General features: G+C 42.6%; 1 protein-coding gene across 4 annotated transcripts; it reads left to right on the top strand.

The window, feature by feature from the left end:
• Positions 1-818: 818 nt before the first annotated feature.
• On the top strand, positions 819-18,771 carry VSTM1 (V-set and transmembrane domain containing 1). 4 transcript variants are annotated; one of them, XM_038527892.1, is made up of 8 exons: positions 820-1,050; positions 7,150-7,185; positions 7,313-7,597; positions 11,657-11,695; positions 15,330-15,422; positions 15,786-15,816; positions 15,962-15,999; positions 18,318-18,771. In XM_038527892.1, the coding sequence occupies exons 1-8, from the start codon at positions 1,017-1,019 to the stop codon at positions 18,320-18,322; spliced, it is 561 nt and encodes a 186-aa protein (XP_038383820.1). In that variant the 5' UTR covers positions 820-1,016; the 3' UTR covers positions 18,323-18,771. The 4 variants fall into 4 exon arrangements, with proteins under 4 accessions (XP_038383822.1, XP_038383820.1, XP_038383823.1 ...); XM_038527893.1 differs by lacking the exon at positions 15,962-15,999 and having other exon boundaries at positions 822-1,050; positions 18,318-18,766; XM_038527895.1 differs by lacking the exons at positions 11,657-11,695; positions 15,962-15,999 and having other exon boundaries at positions 18,318-18,769.
• The last annotated feature ends 206 nt before the right edge of the window (positions 18,772-18,977 follow it).

Consider the following 18,977-nt stretch of genomic DNA (forward strand, 5'->3'; position numbering starts at 1 on the left):
CCCTTAATTCATCAATATTTCCTCCTTCATTCCTGGAAAATGGGATTATACTCTTCCTGTTTGGGAAAAAATTTGAATAGAAACTTTCTTGATTACTTGATTACTTTCTCTTCTAAGAGAGATTACAATCAAGATTCCTTAAAAAAAAAAAAGATTCCTTGATTACTTTCTCTTCTGTAAAAGAAAGCACAGCAAAAAAAATCTGATGTTGTGTGACCCATTTGTCAAGGTTTACTAAAAGAGAAGCTTACTCAGCCTCAAAGACAGACATCCGTTTCTTTTTTCTTGTTGAGCACCCTGCTCTCAGGAGCAGTGGGTCCTCAGCTTGTACTAGAGACTCCTTTTTTTTTTTTTTAAGATTTTATTTATTTATTCATGAGAAACACAGAGAGGGGAGAGAGAGAGGCAGAGACACAGGCGGAGGGAGAAGCCTGCTTCTATGCGGGGAGCCCGACGTGGGACTCCATCCCAGGTCTCCAGGATCACGCCCTGGGCTGAAGGCAGCGCTAAGCCGCTGAGCCACCTGGGCTGCCCGAGACTCCTATATTTTAGATGCTATCCTGCACTCACCCAGCCATCATATTGCACTGATGTGAATTTTCTGCTTTTGATAATGTACTGTTACCATCAGGGAAAGATGCTTGATGGGTATGTGGCAACTCTGTACTATTCTTTTGCAACTCTAAGACTTTTTCCAAAACAGTTATTATCTTTTTTTTTTAAAGAAAATGTCTTGGTCAAGACTTCAAATGAGATAGGACAGGTCTCAGGGTGGGTGGAGCTGGAGCCATACACACCGGATTTATGAGGGAGATGTTGTCACTGATGGTTTCCTGACTTGATTGTGAAAAGGAAACTGTACACCAGGCAGTGGAGAACCAAGTGTCAGGGTAAAACCTTTACCCACACATCTTGGAGACAAGGTGGGCAGGAGGGAGCCTCGATGGCCCAGTCCCCCTTCTTCCTTTGAACTATAAAACTGAAGACGGGATTTTGTTCTGGGTGGAAGGGACACTATGCTCACAGAATTCCTGTCCCTGCTTTGCCTTGGTGAGTCTCCAGGACTGGGACAGATGGGTTTGGGTGGGTGAGAAAATTCACGGTGAAGCGGGGGTTGATGTGAAATGATGTCTTCTGTGTACTGGACACATGCTACCTGTCAGAGTTTTGTGGGCTGTGGTATGACATGCCTCTGTTCTGGTGCTCGCACACAGGAGATGGGAAGTGAGGTTCAGAGACGTGGGGTGACACCCTCGTTTACTCAGCTGAGAAATGCAGAGCTCCCATGAGTTCTCCAAACTTTATTTGTCCAAATATCAGTCTTGCCATGAATGTTTGTTGGCATATAGGAGGGCAGGGCACATAGGGTGTGGAGCTGTAGGTTTGGGTACAGACCAAGACTACAGAAAAGGGCTATGTCTGGGGACAATGAATGAAAAGAAAATTTTCTGACCAGCCTTATCCTCAGATTGGTTTTTTCTTTCTTTTTTTTTTAAGATTTTATTTATTCATGAGAGATAGGGAGAGAGAGAGAGAGAGAAAGAGAGAGAGAGGGGGGCAGAGACACAGGCAGAGGGAGAAGCAGGCTCCATGCAGGGAGCCTGATGTGGGACTCGATCCTGGGACTCCAGGATCACGCATTGGGCCGAAGGCAGGCGCTAAACCGCTGAGCCACCCAGGGATCCCCTCAGATTGGTTTTTAACTGTTCTTAACTTGAACATGATGCAATCAAAGGGACCTCAGCCTGTAAATGAAGACCTGGGATTATGACCTTGGCTTGATCTCATAGGAGCCCTAGACTACGAACCAGCAGCTCCACTGACCAAGACTCTGGTTCTTCTTTCGTGAGTTGGGGGTGAGGGGTTGTGTAAAGGCTATCAGGACTTGTCATTTGCCGTAGTTCCTTCCTCCTTCTGCAATACAGCCCTTCTTTTGGGGTAATGCTCCTCCCACACACACATTTGAGCTTTAGGGGTGGCTGTCAGTCACTATGCACCAAACCTCCAGCTCTCCAGCTACAGAGCAGAATAAGCTGGGCAGTCGAGAGACTGACCTCACTCTGCCCGTATTCATTTCCAGGGCTGCTGTGACAAAGTGCCACAAACCAAGTGGCTTAACACAACATAAATCTACTCTCCCACAGTTCTGGAGGCCAGAGATCCAAGATCAAGGTGCTAGCTGAGTAAATTCCTCTTGAATGCTCTGAGGCTCCAAGGGAGAATTCATTCCAAGCTCCCCTCGCTTCTGGGGACAGCTGGCAGGGCTGGGTTCCTTGTTTGCAAACACTTTGCTGCAATCCCTCATGCCTTCACGTGGCCATCTTCCCTCTGTGTCTGTCCCCACGTCTCTCCACTTCTAAATTATTTTTTTTAAGATTTCATTTATTTATTCATGAGAGACACAGAGAGAGAGAGAGGCAGAGACAAAGGCAAAGAGAGAAGCAGGCTCCATGCAGGGAGCCCGATGTGGTACTCGATCCCAGGACTCCAGTATCACGCCCTGGGCCTAAGGCAGGCACTAAACCACTGAGCCACCCAGGGATCCCCGATGTCTCTCCACTTCTAATGGGGATGCCAGCCATACCGAATTATGGGACCAGCCTACTCTGAAATAATACTATTTCCAAATAAGTTCACACATTCACAGGTATTTGGGGTTAGGACTTGAACATATCTTTCTGGGGACACAAATCAACCCATATGATCGCCCTCCCCTCTGGCCATAATCATCATTCCAGGGATGGATCTATGTTGCAAAGCAAGCCAGTCCAGCTCTATCAAGAAATTTCTCTACCAGTATTGGGATACAGATAAATTTTGGTCCTCTATAAGTGTAACCTCCCAGAGATGCCCATCTTTAGCTGCCTACAGCTCTGCTTCCAGGCTCCTGGTCCTGTCCTGACAACATTCAGAGGGAATGACACATGGCAGCTAAGAAAAAAGACCCTAACAGCACTAAATCCCTGGGTCAGGATGCTCTGGAAGCCAGAACCACCATTGCACTTAACGGAGGTTGCTTCCCTAAACTAATACAACTAGTCATTTCCACTTAATCTTATTTTGGGTAGACTTTTAATATTCGAATCTTTATATATCTTTAGTACAGAAGGTAAACATACCTAACTCACATAAGATTTTAAAATTGTATTGAGGTCCAATTCACATAAGAGCAAACACTATAAAGTATACAATCTATTAGCATTTTAAACATTCACGGTGTTGTATAACCACCATAAAACGTTTTCATCACCCATAAAGGAAATGCTGTACCTATGAACCAGTCACTCACCATCCCCTTTCCCACAGATCCTGGCAGCCACCAATCTACTTTCTGTCTCTACATTTAGTTATTCTGGGTATATCATGAAAATGGAATCATGCAACATGTGACCTTTCATATCTGGCTTCTTTTTCTTGGAATGATATTTTTAAGGTCCATCCATGATGTATCACTGCAATGTTTCTTTCTACAACAGAATAGGATAATATTTTGTATAATACAATATAATCTTAACATTTTATGTAAAATTTTTAAGTTCTCCAGATGATGAGCTCAAAAGATCTGTTAAATTATAATATTTTTAAAAGATTTTATTTATTTATTCATGAGAGACAGAGAGAGAGAGGCAGAGACGCAGGCAGAGGGAGCACCAGACTTTCTGTGGAGAGCCTGATGCAGGACTTTATCCCAGGACCCCAGGATCACAACCTGAGCAAAAGGCACTCAACCACTGAGCCACCCAGGCGCCCCTTGTTAAATTGTAATTTAACAGTAATCTGGAGGTCCAATTCTGGCACCCAATTCCAATGTGTGAGCGTGGGGCCCTGACACCACCAAGAAATTCTTGAACATCAGTTGGGTGTTCTGTAACTTAACTAATTCTGACACTATTTACCTGGAGTTACCATCAGATCCTATAGGTAAGGGCTCAGTCGCACAAGACTACCCCCACTCCATTTTAGATGCCAATGACAAGTCCGTATTGTCACCTGATCAACTGGCTATATATTAGGAGTTCCCATTACCCCATCTTTGGGTTTGATTAATTTGCTAGAGAGGCTCACAGAACTCACAGAAATATTTAACTTACTAGATCATCAGTATATTCTAAAAGGATATAACTCAGGAACAACCAGATGGAAAAGATGTGGAGGGCTAGGTATGGGGAAAGGGCAGGGAGCTTCCATGTCCTCTCCAGGCACACCACTCTCCCTGTGTCTCCATATGTTCACCAAACTGGAAGCTCTGTGAACCCATCCTTTTGAGCTTTTATAGAAGCTTCATTACATAGGTACCATTGATTATACCATTGGCCATTGGCAATTGATTCCATCTTCAGCCTTTCTCCCCTCTCCAAAAGTCAAGGAGATGGAAATGAAAGTTCCAACCTTGTCACCATATGGTTGGTTCCCCTGGCAACCAGCCTTCATCCTTAAGTGTGGTCCAAATGTCACTTCATTAACATAATGAAAGACTTTTTTTTTTTTTTTTTAATGAAAGACTTTTATTGCATTCAATGCCTAGAAAAATTCCAAGAGGGGGGTGCCCGGTTGGGTCACTTAGAAGAGCATGGGACTCTTCATCTCAGGGACATGAGTTCAAGCCCCATGTTGGATGTAGAAACTACTAAAATAAATAAATAAATAGACTTTTAAAACGTGGTTAAGAAAATTCCAAGGGTTTTAGGAGCTGTGTGCCAGGAACCAGGACAAAGATCAAATGTATATTTCTTATCATAAATCACAGTATCACATTCGTTTTTAGGGAGCTGTGGTTTCGAGTGTCCCCACTCCTTCCTATCTCTGTGGAAGGTGCTAGCACCTAATGAGGCTGGACATTGTCCTGCTCTCTGTTTGATGCATGTGAGACTGTTCTGAATGTTAAATGTAGGATATCTGGCAGAGCAGGCAAACATGGTAGCTGTAGGGCAGATGACAGCTGTCTGCCAAGGATCTACTAAATAATATAAACATGTAAGTGGCCAGTGTCTGTAAAGAGTTAACCAAGTGACAGATTCTTGATAATTGGTGGGGGTTTTTTAAAAAGATTTTATTTATTTGAGAGAGAGAGCGGGTGAGAGAGCACAAGCAGGGGGAGCAACAGGCAGAGTGAGAGGGAGAAGCAAGCTCCCTGCTGAGCAGGGAACCCAATGCGGGGCTCAGTCTCAGAACCCTGAGATCATGACCCGAGCCAAAGGCAGACACTTAACTGACTGAGCCACCCAGGTGCCCCAATTGGTGGGTTTTTATTGTACTTCCTGAGAAGTGCTTTTTTCAAGTTATCCTGCCTTCCCCTTAAAGTTTCCTCTGTGCAGCTAGCCCTCCTTGTCTATATCCAATGTGGTCCCTTTTTGGGAAAGAGGAATGAGTTCTAAGGAATCCAATGGACGGCATGGAGATTGTAGTTAATAATTCCATGTTCTCATCACACACACACACACACACACACACACACACACACACACAGAGGTAACTATGAGCTGATGAGTGTGTTAACTGGCTTAATTGTGGTAATCATTTTCTCTATATATCATATTCTCTATATATCCTGTTGTGTAACTTAAATATATACAGTTTTATTTATCAAAGAAAGAGAACTCCTCCCTCACTTTCACAACCTATTCTCCAGTAGGGTTTCACAATGCAAAATGAACTCAAGGCACCTGTGTGCTTTTTTTTTTTTTAAGGGAATCACTGTGCAGAATATTGGCTAATACCAGAGCTGAGGCAACATGAGTCTAAAAGCAGGTTTGTGAGGAAAGAACTAAAAAAGGACCATGAGGGACACCTAGGTGGTGATCCCAGGGTCCTGGAATCAAGTCCTGCATCAGGCTCCCTGATGCATCAGGAGCCTGCTTCTCCCTCTGCCTATGTCTCTGCTTCTCTGTGTCTCTCATGAACAAATAAATAAAATCTTTTAAAAATTAAAATAAGGGATCCCTGGGTGGCGCAGTGGTTTGGCGCCTGCCTTTGGCCCAGGGCGCGATCCTGGAGACCCGGGATCGAATCCCACATCGGGCTCCCGGTGCATGGAGCCTGCTTCTCCCTCTGCCTGTGTCTCTGCCTCTCTCTCTCTCTCTCTCTCTCTGACTATCATAAATAAATAAATAATAAAATAAAATAAAAAATAAAAATTAAAATAAAAAGGGACCATGAGACCTACGACCCCCTGACCACCCAGAGGATGCTTTCCTACTACAAATTCCCACCATTATTACTGCAAACTCAGACTCAGTGCATCATCAGGCCACCATCTCCTTCCTTCTTGGTGAAGTTTGAGGGTCCATGTTGTGAGTTGACTCCTGAGTTTAAAGAAAGGCCAGATATCCTGAGACACTCTGGCATCTAGAGAAATTCTAACATCACCTCTTGACATACCCCAAGACTAGTTTCCCATATTTCCATTCATGAAATGACCTTTCTATTCCAGAATGAAATGCATAGAACAGAACACAGGAGAAGTAGGGTCTAACATTTATATAGATCAAAGCCACATGGAAAGGGCATTTAGGACCATGAATGTCTCAAATTCTTCATGAAAAGAAGAACCTGGGCAGAGAGAGTGGTTTCTCCCCATTTGAATCAGAGAGGAAACCCTCTGCTCACACTCCACAGTAAAATAAATAACCATTGCGTTATCTAAGTGACAAAGGTGAAGAGTTCAGTCATAGAAAGCAGGAGAGGAAAATACAAGTAAATATGTGATGATATTTAGATGGTGAAAGACTGATCGTGAAAGCAACATGATAGATCAGAAAAGGTTGCTGGAATTTTGTATATAAATGAATATACAAAATGAGAAACAATGGGACATAAGTAACAGGTTAAAAAAATCAACCCAAAGAAGTGCCTTCAAGAAATAAGATGGATGGAACACCTACGTGGCTCTGCTGCTAAGTGCCTGCCTTCCACCTGGGGTGTGATCCTGTGGTCCCAGGATCAAGTCCTGCATCGGGCTCCCTGCATGGAGCCTGCTTCCCTCTGTGTCTCTGCCTCTCTCGGTGTGTGTCTTTCATGAATAAATAAATAAAATCTTTAAAAGAAAAAAGAAATAAGATGGATCTTTAACAAATTAGTCATGCACTCTCTGCCTGATATATACTCAAACACGAGTATGTAATTTATGTCTCATAAGGGTTTCTCTTCCAGGGCTTTCCCTGGGCTTTGAAGACGAGAAAAAGAATGGTGAGTTTTCTCGCATAAACTCTATCTGTTCCTGCATCCTATATTTTCTCTTTAATCCTCTGAATTCTAGGAGGGCATTGGTGGATGTCATGATGAAGAGTCAGACTAACTCTGAATTCTTTGCCAGAAATGCTTCCCAAACCCACGCTCAGTGCCTTGCCCAGCAACATGGTTGAACACAGAGGCAACGTGAGCCTCAGGTGCCAGTCTCACTTCCAGAATGTGACATTCATGCTGGGGAAGCTGCAGGACTCTGGGTACAGGCAGGAGCAGAGATCCACAGGACATGAGGCTGAATTCCTCCTCACTCACCTGGAGCCGAAGGATGCTGGGATGTACTTTTGTGCCTACAAGACAATGGTCTCCCAGGAGTGGTCAGAAGAGAGTGAACACCTGTGGCTGCAGGTCAAAGGTGAGAAAGGCAGCTTCAGGTTTATTCTTGAGGCATATAGTCCTTTTCTTGTGATGGAGCCTGGTTGGTGAAAGAAGAATCCAGGAAACAAAAAGACAGGAGTGACCACTTGGGTGTAAAGTATGGGAGAAATGGGAAGTGAGTGTGGGGACAGGCTCTCATCAAAGATTATGAGTATGTATCAATGAGGTGGATGTGGGAGAGTGTTTTAGAATATAGATGCCAATAGAAAATTTGAGGTACAGTATGGTCAAAGATGAAGAGATGACTGTCTTTTTTTTTTTTTTTTTTTTTTAAGAGATGACTGTCATTGAAAAAAACATAGTTTGTTAGACTTCCCAAGAAGAGGGGTATGCCATGCCATACAGGGCCATATAGAGAAGTATCAGGGTCAGTGAGGAAGCAGAGGGAGGGATAAGACTAGGCAAGAGCCTTTACTGTGGTTTCTGTAAGAAGGAACAGGCTTAGGATTAACTATGGGGTATAGATGCTGTCCCTGACTGTCTGGTATCTGGCCCTGAAGTGATTAGGGCAGGGGAACCCTGGCCCAGAGTGTGAGAGCCATAGAGGAGGTGGTTGGAAGTATGAGCTCTGGATTGGTTGTTTTGCACTTAAGAAGGGTGCTTGCATCTGGCTCCTTGCATGGGTGGGGGGTTGGTTGGGAAGCTCACTTCTCCCTCTGCTTGTCTCTGCCTCTCTCTGTGTGTCTCTCATGAATAAATAAATAAAATCTTTGGGAAAAAAAAACCTTAAAAAAAAAGAAGGGTGCTTGAGGGAAAGTTGTCTCCTTTCTCTAGGAAGTGGATACCTTGAGAGGGGATATCTCTAGGGTCAGCAAGGTCCCAAGATATCAAAGTGTTGAATACAGAAAATAAAAGATGTGGTTAATATAGAGATGGGTAAGAATGACCCCAGGTGCATTGGAAATGTGGATGCCTTGGTACTTCTCTTCACCCCTGTTGCTTTGTCCTCTTCAGAATCCCTCCTAAAACCTTCCCTCTTACTCAATATAGACCCCGAGATGACTCCAGGTCACAGTATGAGACTCTGATGTCTGATTCCATACAATAGACACAAATGTATTGCTCTTGCTCTGCTGAAAACAGGGATTCCAGAACCACTACAATTTGAGAAAATAAGAAAAATCCATAAGACATCCCTCATTTTTGCCTTCCCCACTTCAACAACAGAAATTTGACATACACCCACAAACAAAAGTGCCTTTGTAAAAGTTGTGGGATCTGGCACCCTACAGCAAGAGACCTGAGAGGAGTCTCACTCGCCTGTGCATTGAGTAATAGGCAGACAGATCTCAGTGCCAGCTGTGGAACCTGCAGGAGACTGTAAATTAGTTCTAGGCCCTGTTGGCTGTGGTCTGGAAGCACCTGGAGACTTGGGCAATCACCAATGACAAGAAAATCTGTGTGGAAGTCTATAAACCAAGACTGAATCATGAAGAAATAGAAAATCTGAACAGATCAATAACAGATAAGGAGATTGCCTCAATAATAAAAAATCTCCTATTGAAGAAAAGCCCAGGAACAAATGGCTTCACTGGAGATTTTCACCAGATATTTAAAGAATAATGCCAATCCTTCTCAAACCCTCACAAAAAATTGAAGACCTGAGGGTGCCTGGCTGGCTCAGTTGGTAGATCATGTGACTTTTGATCTCAGGGTCACAGGTTCAAGCCCCACGATGGGCATGAAGCTTACTTAAAAAAAATTGAAGACTAGGGAACACTCCTACACTCGTCTCATAGGCCAGCATTACCCTGATACCAAAGCCAGATAGCGACACTAAGAGAAATCTACAAAGCAATATCCTTGTAAACACAGATGCAAAAATTCTCAACAAAATGTTAGCAACCAAATCCAACAGCACATTAAGAAGATCATATGCTATGGATAAGTGGGATTTATCCCTGGGGTGCAAAGATGGCTCAACATACACAATCAATAAATATGATAAACCACGCTAATGAAAGAAAGACAAAAATCATATGATCATCTCAATAGATGCAGAAAAAGCATTTGACAAAATACAATGCCCTTTCAAGATTAAAAACTCTCCACAAATAAGCTATGGAAGGAATTCATCAACATAACAGAGGACGTACACAACAAGCCCACAGCTAGCACCATACTCAAAGATGAAAGGTCAGGGGCACCTGGGTGGCTTAGTTAAGTGTCTGCCTTCAGCTCAGGTCATGATTCCAGAGTCCTGGGATCAAGCCTCTCAAGGGGCTCCCTGCTCAGCAGAGAGTCGTCTACTCCCTCCCTCTCTCTCTCTCTCTCTGCCCTTCCCCCGCTCATTCTCTCTCTCTCTCTCTCTCTCTCTCTCTCTCTCTCTCTCTCTATATATATATATATATATATATATATATATATCATTCTCTCTCTAAAAAAAAAAAGAAAGAAAGAAAGAAAGGTGAAAAGTCAAATGCTTTCCTCTGAGATCAGAAACAAGACAAGGAGATCCACTCTCACCACTCCTATTCAACATAGTACTACTGTCTTTATTTACAGATAATCTTATATATGGAAAATCCTAAAGACTCAACCAAAAAACTGATAGATCCTGAATAGCCAAAGCAATACTGAGAAAGAAGAACAAAGCTGGGGGTGTCACAAATTCTGATTTCAAACTATACTACAAAGCTATAGTAATCCAAATAGCATGGTACTGGCATAAAAATAAACACATAATCAATAGAACAGAATCAAGAGCCCAGAATTAAACCCTCACATACATGATCAACTGTTTGGCAGGAAAGCCAAAAATATTCAATGGGAGAGAACAATCTCTTCAATAAATGATTTTGGAAAATTTGGATAACCACATGCAGAAGAATGAAATTGGATCCCTTTCTCACACCATTCACAAAAATTAACTCAAAATACATTAAAGACTTAAATGTAGGACCCCAAGCCATAAGACTCCTGGAAGAAAAGAGGTGAAAACCTCCTTTGCATGATCTTGGCAATGACTTTTTTTTTTTTGAGATGACACGTAAAGCACAAGAAGAAAATGCAAAAATAAATAAGTGGGATTGCATCAAGCTAAAAACTTCTGCACAGCAAAAGAAACAGTAAGATAAGAAGACAATCTACCAAATGGGAGAAAATACTTGCAAAATGGTGGAACAGGAAGATTGACAAGGAATAGGAATGGGAGGGGGGAAATTAGCTGGGTCATTTATAAATATTTTTATTATTAAAAATAATGTCAAGGGGATCCCTGGGTGACACAGCGGTTTAGTGCCTGCCTTTGGCCCAGGGCGTGATCCTGGAGACCCGGGATCGAATCCTACGTCGGGCTCCCAGTGCATGGAGCCTGCTTCTCCCTCTGCCTGTGTCTCTGCCTCTCTCTCTCTCTCTCTCTCATTCTCTCTCTCTCTCTCTCTCTGTGACTATCATAAATAAATTTTAAAAAATTAAATTTAATTAAAAAAAAATGTCAAACCCCAGAGGTATTAAAAGAGTCATGTGGGGGCACCTGGCTGGCTCAGTCAGGTGAGCATTTGACCTCTTGATCAGGTCATGATCTCGAGGTCGTGGGATCCCTGGGTGGCTCAGTGGTTTGGCGCCTGCCTTTGGCCCAGGGCGCGATCCTGGGGTCCCAGGATCGAGTCCCACGTTGGGCTCCCTGGCATGGAGCCTGCTTCTCCCTCCTCCTGTGTCTCTGCCTCTCTCTCTCTATATATATATATATGTCTATCATAAATAAATAAATAAATCTTAAAAAAAATGATCTTGAGGTCGTGAGATCAAGCCTGGTGTCAGGCTCTCTGCTCAGCACGGAGTCTGCTTGAAATTCTCTCCCTCTGCCTCTCCCCCCCTCAAATAAATAAATAAACAAACAAATAAAATCTTTTTTAAAAAGCTATCTAATATTCTGGCCCTGATTTGGGGACCCAGTGAACATCCCAAGAGTAGAAAAGACATTCTCCAGTTCCCAAAGAGGGGCTAAAGTCCATAAGAAGAACATGAGGACCTAAGTGCCCAAGGTTCTCCACTCAATCATTGTGATTATTTTTTCTTGCATCCTGTTTCCTAGATAACGATGATGGACGTGGAGCTCCTGCAGCAAAAAAATGTAAGATAATTTGAGTGATGTTTTTCCAAATTATATTTACCTCATGCAGCAGGCAGTCCCCTGTGATTAAAAGGCACAGAAGGAATCTTGATGCCTGTTTTTTCAATGTGATTGGGAGAATGACTGCCTTTCTGGCAGATGACCGCTAAGCTCCTCCTGGGTTCAGGAAAAGCTGATGAGTAAAACAGCTACAGATGCGTCATTTATCATTTTACATAATGAAAAACGATGGTGGAGTTTTGTGAAGAATGGGGATGAGATTGTGTTGTCTGGTTTGGGCAGACCCCATGGAGGAGCCATGGAGCCCAGGTGCTTTGGGAATGTGTCTGATCAAGAATGTGCTAAAACTTTAAAGTTCTAAAAAACTGGTGAATATTAAGTTATTTTCTCTGGTGTTGCTTTTCAATGAGGAATTGACTAAGATTCTATCCTGGGAGATGCTTGTAAAATTTAGAGCTTTTGGCATCTTTGGATGAAAATGGGAGCTCATCCAGATTTTAATGGCCAAATATATAACATAAGTTGGCATCTAGTTGCTTACTCATCCTTAATTTCTGCAACTCATAACCTCCCTGTAATCCACTCCAAAGAGCCAAAATTGTTCAAGGCTGTCATAACCAGTTTTTTTCAAAGGTATCTCCCAAAATGTCCTTGCAAAATAAGTAATAGCCTTTGAAAATGTTTTTATTCAGTATTAGCAGACTTGGGAAATGATTTCTACTTCACCTTTATGAACATAATTCACACCAGGAATGTTTTCTTGGAGAGACCTGAAATCTGACAGAGTCAAGGAGCATGGACGTATCTGAAATAAGGCAGGAAGTCTAGTGCTGTGTGAGACAGGGAAGAGGAAGAAGTGCATTCATGTTTTTAGCTCTTGCATTATTTATTTTCTTTCTTTTTTATTGACTCATAATTCACATTCCATAAATTTACCCTTTTAAATAAGTGTACAATTCAGTGGCATTTAGTATATAACAAGTTTATGCAACTGTCACCACTATGTAATTCCAGAACACTTTTATCACCCCCAAATGAAATCTCCTACCCTGTAAGTAGTTTCTCCCCATTCCCATACCCATGACAACATCTAGAGTGTTCATACCTTTCAGGTAGGGCAAGTAATAGTGCTCTGAGCATCAGTGTGCAAGTACCTGTTTGAGTCCCTGCTTCCAGTTTTCTTGGATATCTACCTAGAAGTAGAATTGCTGAGACATATGGTAACTCTATGTTTAACTTTTTGAGAAACTGCCAAATTGTTTTTCCAATGTGGCCCCAACATTTTACATTCCCACCAGTAATACATGAGGGTTCCAATATCTCCACGTCCTTGCCAACACTTATTTCCCTTTTATTTTATTATAGACATCCTAGTGGGTGTGTATATAATTTCTGAAGATGTACTTTCTGAGTTCAAATTTATAGTGCAGCAATTCTGAACGGAATAAAGTCTTTCAGCCCAGATATGATGTCCCAGGCCCATATCCGGATGTCTCCATGCACACAAGGCCAGGCCTCCTCTCTGGTGACGGTGACTTCATTTACACCCCGTGTCAAGCTGTGTCCCACTGCTCAGCCTGATTCCTTTACATCAACACCTGAGACTTTGTAATTTACTCTGGCAGTTTGTAAGGAGTGATATGAAATTTGGCCAGGAAATGTGGACATCTCAGGGTGAACTCAGATCAGCAGGTTATGGGGCCGTATGAAAGCGGAAAAGTCTTGTAATAGTCTACTTCTCATTTCTAGTGAGTGAGTCACTGTGGAAGAAGCCAGAGGCTGATGTTTCTCTGCTTCCCATTGAGGGTCCTACTAGTCTGGGAACAGCTGCTTCCATCCTGTTTCCTTATGTCCCTGGAGATGTGCAGAGAGTTTGCTGCTTTTGAGGGTCTCCTGGATTCAGTGCCACCAGAAGACTCAAATAAGTATTAATGTGAATGTAACATTGTAGGGGGTACAGGGGAAAGAGGGCTGAGAAGTAAAGGACTGAGCAATCATCCCTCCACCGCATCTTTTGCATGGAGCTGGGAAAGTGGAGGAGACATAGAAGGTCACACACCCTGGCAACTGGTGACCAACAGAACTAGGGCATTCATGCTTCCACAAATGGCAGTCATGGTAAAGAGATGTCCCTGGAATACATAGATCCCGAGGCATTTTGGGTCCTTCCTGGCAGTCCCCCACAAAGAGAAGCAAGTGTCCGCATTGGAAGGTGAAATAAACCATGATCCAGAGCGCATTAAAATGGCAAAGGGATCTGGGCAAGCAGTGTGGAGCACTGGCATCGTCTGTTACAGAGGGAGACAGGTGTGGGTGGGATATCGGGAGAGAGAATAATCGTTATCACCGCAATCTCATTATCCTACATCATGAGTCAGATCCAGGCTCTGTGCTTTGAAGCCAGTGCCTTCCATCATTACCCAGCTCTTCAAGTTAGGGATTCTCATCCCGCCCCTGTCCTTTGTACCCCACCTTCTGGAGGTAGAGTTGACAAAAGCATACAATGTGGTGGTTTGATGCACGTGTACACCGTAGAAGGACCAAGTTAATGAATACATCCTCCCTTTGCATATTTGCCTTTGGTTTTTGTGTGAGAATGCTTAAGATCTACTCATAGCAAATTTCAGTGTTGTCAACTATTGTCACTATGCCATCCATCAGGTCTCCAGAATTCATCGGTTCACTAGAAGCCAGTAGCCTTTTACCAGCTTCTCCCGACCTCCCCTGTCCTTGGCCCCTGGCCACCACCACTCTACTCTCTGCTTCTATAAGTTCAGTTTTTAATTTTGTTTTGTTTCACATTCCATGTATAAGTGAAATCTAATCATGTAGTATTTGTCTTTGTCTGGCTCGTCTCACTTAACATAATGCCCTCCGTGTTCATCTGTGTTGTCGCAGATGGCAATGTTTTCTACTTTTTTATGGCTGAATAATATCTGAGTATACATGCCATTCAAATGACTCTTGAACTGGGAGAGAGTTTGAATTTTCATTCATCTGAGATGGGACTTACTGCTTCCTCTGCAGCATCAGTTATTCAGGTAAATGTGCATCTCCCAGACTATGAGCTCAGTTCTCTGGTGTTTCCATACCCAGAGGCCAGCGCAAAGCTAGCCTGACCTGTGGCTGGAGGTCCTAAAATGTTACACTTACCAGGACACAAAGCCCATCCCAGCTGTGTAACTCCAGGCCATCCCCTTAACTTCTGGATACTTCATTCATGGTGGAATGAAATGGAACAGTAAAGCTATCTCATGGGCCTCTGGCAGGATGAGAAGAACATGTGTGAAGCGCCTAGCACAGGGCAGCTCACAATAAATAATAGGAATTATTACTATGGCTAAAACACTTATTGGGGATTTCCCTTGTGTGAGGCCCTCTCTGCCAGGACCCACCCAGTTAACCCCAGCTCCATCCAGTCCAGCAGCTACTGTTTTTGTCCTCACTTTGAACAGGGAAACAAAAGGTCAGGGAGGTGAAGGAAATTCCCGCAGTAATTGGAAGTTACAGCTCAGAAGTGGCAGCTGCAAAGTTTTGGAAACCAGGTTATCTGGTTCTTGGCACCTGTCTGCTAAGCTTGATCAGGGTGTCTCAGGAACCAAACTGATTCTACTACCTGTTCCTCTCCCACTAGCCACCAGATTCATCTTTGCTGCTACGTTCACCTGCCTTTCCATTTTGCTCCTCTTCCTCTCCATCTTCTTCATCAACATATGCACCCAGCATGGTGAGTTTGGGGAAGGACTGGTTTGTTTAATAAGTTGGCTCCATGTCCAGCATGGACCTCAGCATGGAGCCCAAGGTGGAGCTCAATGCAGGGCTTGAACTCACCACCCTGAGATCAAGACCTGAGCTGAGATCAACTGTCAGAAGCTTAACCAACTGAGCCACCCAGGCACCCTAGGAAAGCACAGTTTTTAAACGCTGGGGAAGGGGGATGAAATGAAAGATTTTTCTTATTAGATAAATTTCTCCCTGAGGGCACATGATGAGATGAGCACTGGGTATTATACTTTATGTCAGGAAATTGAATTTAAATTAAAAAAAATTTTTTAAATATAAATTCCTCCCTTTTTGTTTTGTTTTGTAGGTTCATCATCACATGAAGAAGCCACCAAAAGGTAGATATACTTGATGTATCTCGTGCCTCTCCCTTCCTCAGAGACCCTGATTGCACATCTATGATTCCCATGCCTCTAGTCTCCAAAGCCCTGCCATCCTCCCCAGTCTTTAGATCCCATGCTTTAATGTGTTTCTGTCTCTTAGAACCAGACATTCCAAATTTCCCAAGGAGGAGGCTGCAGGTGAGTGGTAAGGGAAGAAACCACAGGGGAACAACGGGATAGAAAGAATAAGTCTCACTCCTGCAATCTGAGAGCTGATTTTTCCCCCTTTTACTCACATGCAGATTTATCCAACCTGGAAAGGATACGTGTCTCATGAGTTCTCCCCACAAGGTCACTTATCACCATATGCTGACCTTGTTTGCCTCCCAGTTCAGCCCATACTCTAGTTACAAGTATATCCCCAGCTCATACAACTGACAGGAGGCCAATAACATTGTGTCTAAAAACATGTGCTTTGGGATCCTTGAGTGGCTCAGCGGTTTAGCACCTGCCTTAGGCCCAGGGCGTGATCCTGGAGTCCCGGGATCGAGTCCCGCATCGGGCTCCCTGCATGGACCCTGCTTCCCCCTCTGCCTGTGTCTCTGCCTCTCTCTCTTTCTCTCTGTGTCTCTCATGAATAAATAAAATCTTAATAAAAAAAAAAAAAGCATGTGCTTTGACCAAATTCATAAAAACAGAGTAGAATAGTGGTTTCCAGCGAGTGGGAGAACTGGGGAGATGTTGGTCAAAGGGTATAGACTTGCAACCAGTAGATAATTAAGGCCTGGAGATGTAATGCACAGCATCGCGATTATAGTTCACAATTGCCATACGATAAACTTCAGAGTTGCTTAGAGACTGGATCTTAATTGTTCTGACTGCAAAAAAGAGATAATTATGTGGTGGGTTAGAGGTGTTAGCTAACACTATTGTGGTAATCATGTTGCAACATATAAATGTATCAAGTCAATATGTGGCACACCTTAAACTCATACGATGTTATATGTTAATATATCTCAATAAATCAACAAAGAAACATGTGCTTTGAATTCCAGAGTAACTGGGTTCCAACTCCCCATGGCTGCTATTTATGGCCAGTATGATCTGAGACAACTCACAAAACCCCTGTGATTTGGACTCTTCATTCCTTCCCATATCTAATGGGGATCAAAATCCCCCATGAAAAGGCCTGTGTGAATCCAGTGATGGGCTAAACATAAAGGGTTTGCTGGAATTTCTGGCAAATTTTAAATGTTGGATGGATGGCATGAAAGCAACAATTAACAAATGTTAATCAATGTACATTAATCATTTTTTTCTATTTAAAATACTGCTTACTTGTGAGTCAACATTAATTAGCATTACCTCTAAGAGCAATTACCAGGTGACATTTATACATTTTTCCATAGGACACAAAGGTTCATTGGCTTATTCTTTATGCCAAAGCAAGCAAAAAGTGGCATTAGCAAAAGATGATAATTATTCACTGTCATATTTAAAAAATATTTATGCACATGGCATTCACTTAGATACATATATCTTTTAAAGGTATGGAAATATATAGTTCACAGGTTCACAAATGAACCATCAACGAACAAATCTGGTCTATTTTAAATGTTGGATAAATGACATGGATTAGCAAATTATTAATAATAATAATATAATAACATGATATTATGATGTGGTATCTCCATACAATGAATTCTATGCAGCAATAAAAAAAGGAAGAAACTAAAAAAAAAAAAAAAAAAAGAAGAAACTAAAAAAAAAAAAAAAAAAAGGGAAGAAACTAGTGGTAGATACATGTGGTGAATGGATGCACTGCAAAAACATTTTGTTAAGTGAAAAAAAAGCCAGATACAGAAGACTGCCTATGGTACTGCTCCGTTTATGTGAAATTTCCAGAAAAAGCAAATCAATAGCCACCTATGGCTGGAGTGGGGAGAGCAGTTATCACTGCACTCAGGCACAAGGGAACTTTTTAGTGATGAATGTTCTAAAATTTATTGTGGCAAGGGCTACATCATTCTACAAATTCACTAAATATCATCAAATTGCATACCTATATTAGGGGAATTTCATGATATGTAAGTTATATCTCAATAAAATTGTTTTTAAAATAGCATAATATTACATAAATAATAGAATTCTTACAGGATGGTAGTTCTCATTCTCAAACATGTGCAATGATTGTTATTAATACCAGTCATAGTTATTAGTATGTATTATTAAAACTAGAGCCAAAACCCTCATCCTCCTGAGACACAGCCATTCGTATTATGGCATGTCCAGTAGGCCTTCCCACAATGATGGACGTGTCCTACGGCTATGCTGTCTGATACAACAGCCCCTGGCTACACGTGACTATTGCACACACTAACTGTACCTGCTGTGACTGAGGACCTGAGCTTTAAATTAAATGTAATTTTAATTTGCTTACATGTAAATAGCCATATGTGGGTTGTAGGTACCATATTGGACAGCTAAGCTCTAAATCCTGTCTCTCTTTCTCAAAGACTGAAAGACCCCCCAGGGAGTGAGCCATGCTGATCTAAACCCCAAGGCACCACCTAAGGCAGCTTCTGTGCCCCACCGAGGAGTCCCCAGGATCTTGTGAATGTGCAGTGCGGCAGGTGAAGGAAGAACAGCCGGACCCCTGGAGAAGGAGAACATGGGTTAACATGCTGGGGATGACTGGACACATGGCAACCAGGTCACTGTGTCCTTAGTTCATAATCCATAGTAATAAAATTAAGTTTATGCATGAATCAGGCATGCCAAGGGGCTGAGGGAAAGGAGAACAACTATGGAGTTTCTTTTTGGTATGATGGAAATGTGGAATTAGAAACTGGTGATGACTTAACTCTGGGAAATGAACAAGCAGTAGTGGAATGGGACGTGGGCAGGGGTTGGGGTGACTGGGTGATGGGTACTGAGGGGGGCACTTGATGGGATGAGCACTGGGTGTTATGCTATATGTTGGCAAACTGAACTCCAATAAAAAGAAAAAAAGAAGAAACTGGTGATGATTGCATAACGTTGTGAATATACTTTTAAAAAAATACTGAGGGGTGCCTAGATGGCTCAGTCAGTTAAGCATCTGCCTTCAGTTCAGGTCATGATCTCAGGGTCCTGGGATCGAGCCCCAAATTGGGCTCCCTGCTCAGCGAGGAGCC

The sequence above is a fragment of the Canis lupus genome, chromosome 1, assembly GCF_011100685.1.
Source record: "Canis lupus familiaris isolate Mischka breed German Shepherd chromosome 1, alternate assembly UU_Cfam_GSD_1.0, whole genome shotgun sequence".
Taxonomy (NCBI): domain Eukaryota; kingdom Metazoa; phylum Chordata; class Mammalia; order Carnivora; family Canidae; genus Canis; species Canis lupus.

Coding starts and splice junctions, on each gene's coding strand:
- VSTM1 (XM_038527892.1), top strand. CDS start 1,017: ATGCTCACAGAATTCCTGTCCCTGCTTTGCCTTG. Junction 7,598..11,656: donor CCTGTGGCTGCAGGTCAAAG/GTGAGAAAGGCA, acceptor CCTGTTTCCTAG/ATAACGATGATGGACGTGGA. Junction 15,817..15,961: donor CATGAAGAAGCCACCAAAAG/GTAGATATACTT, acceptor TCTGTCTCTTAG/AACCAGACATTCCAAATTTC.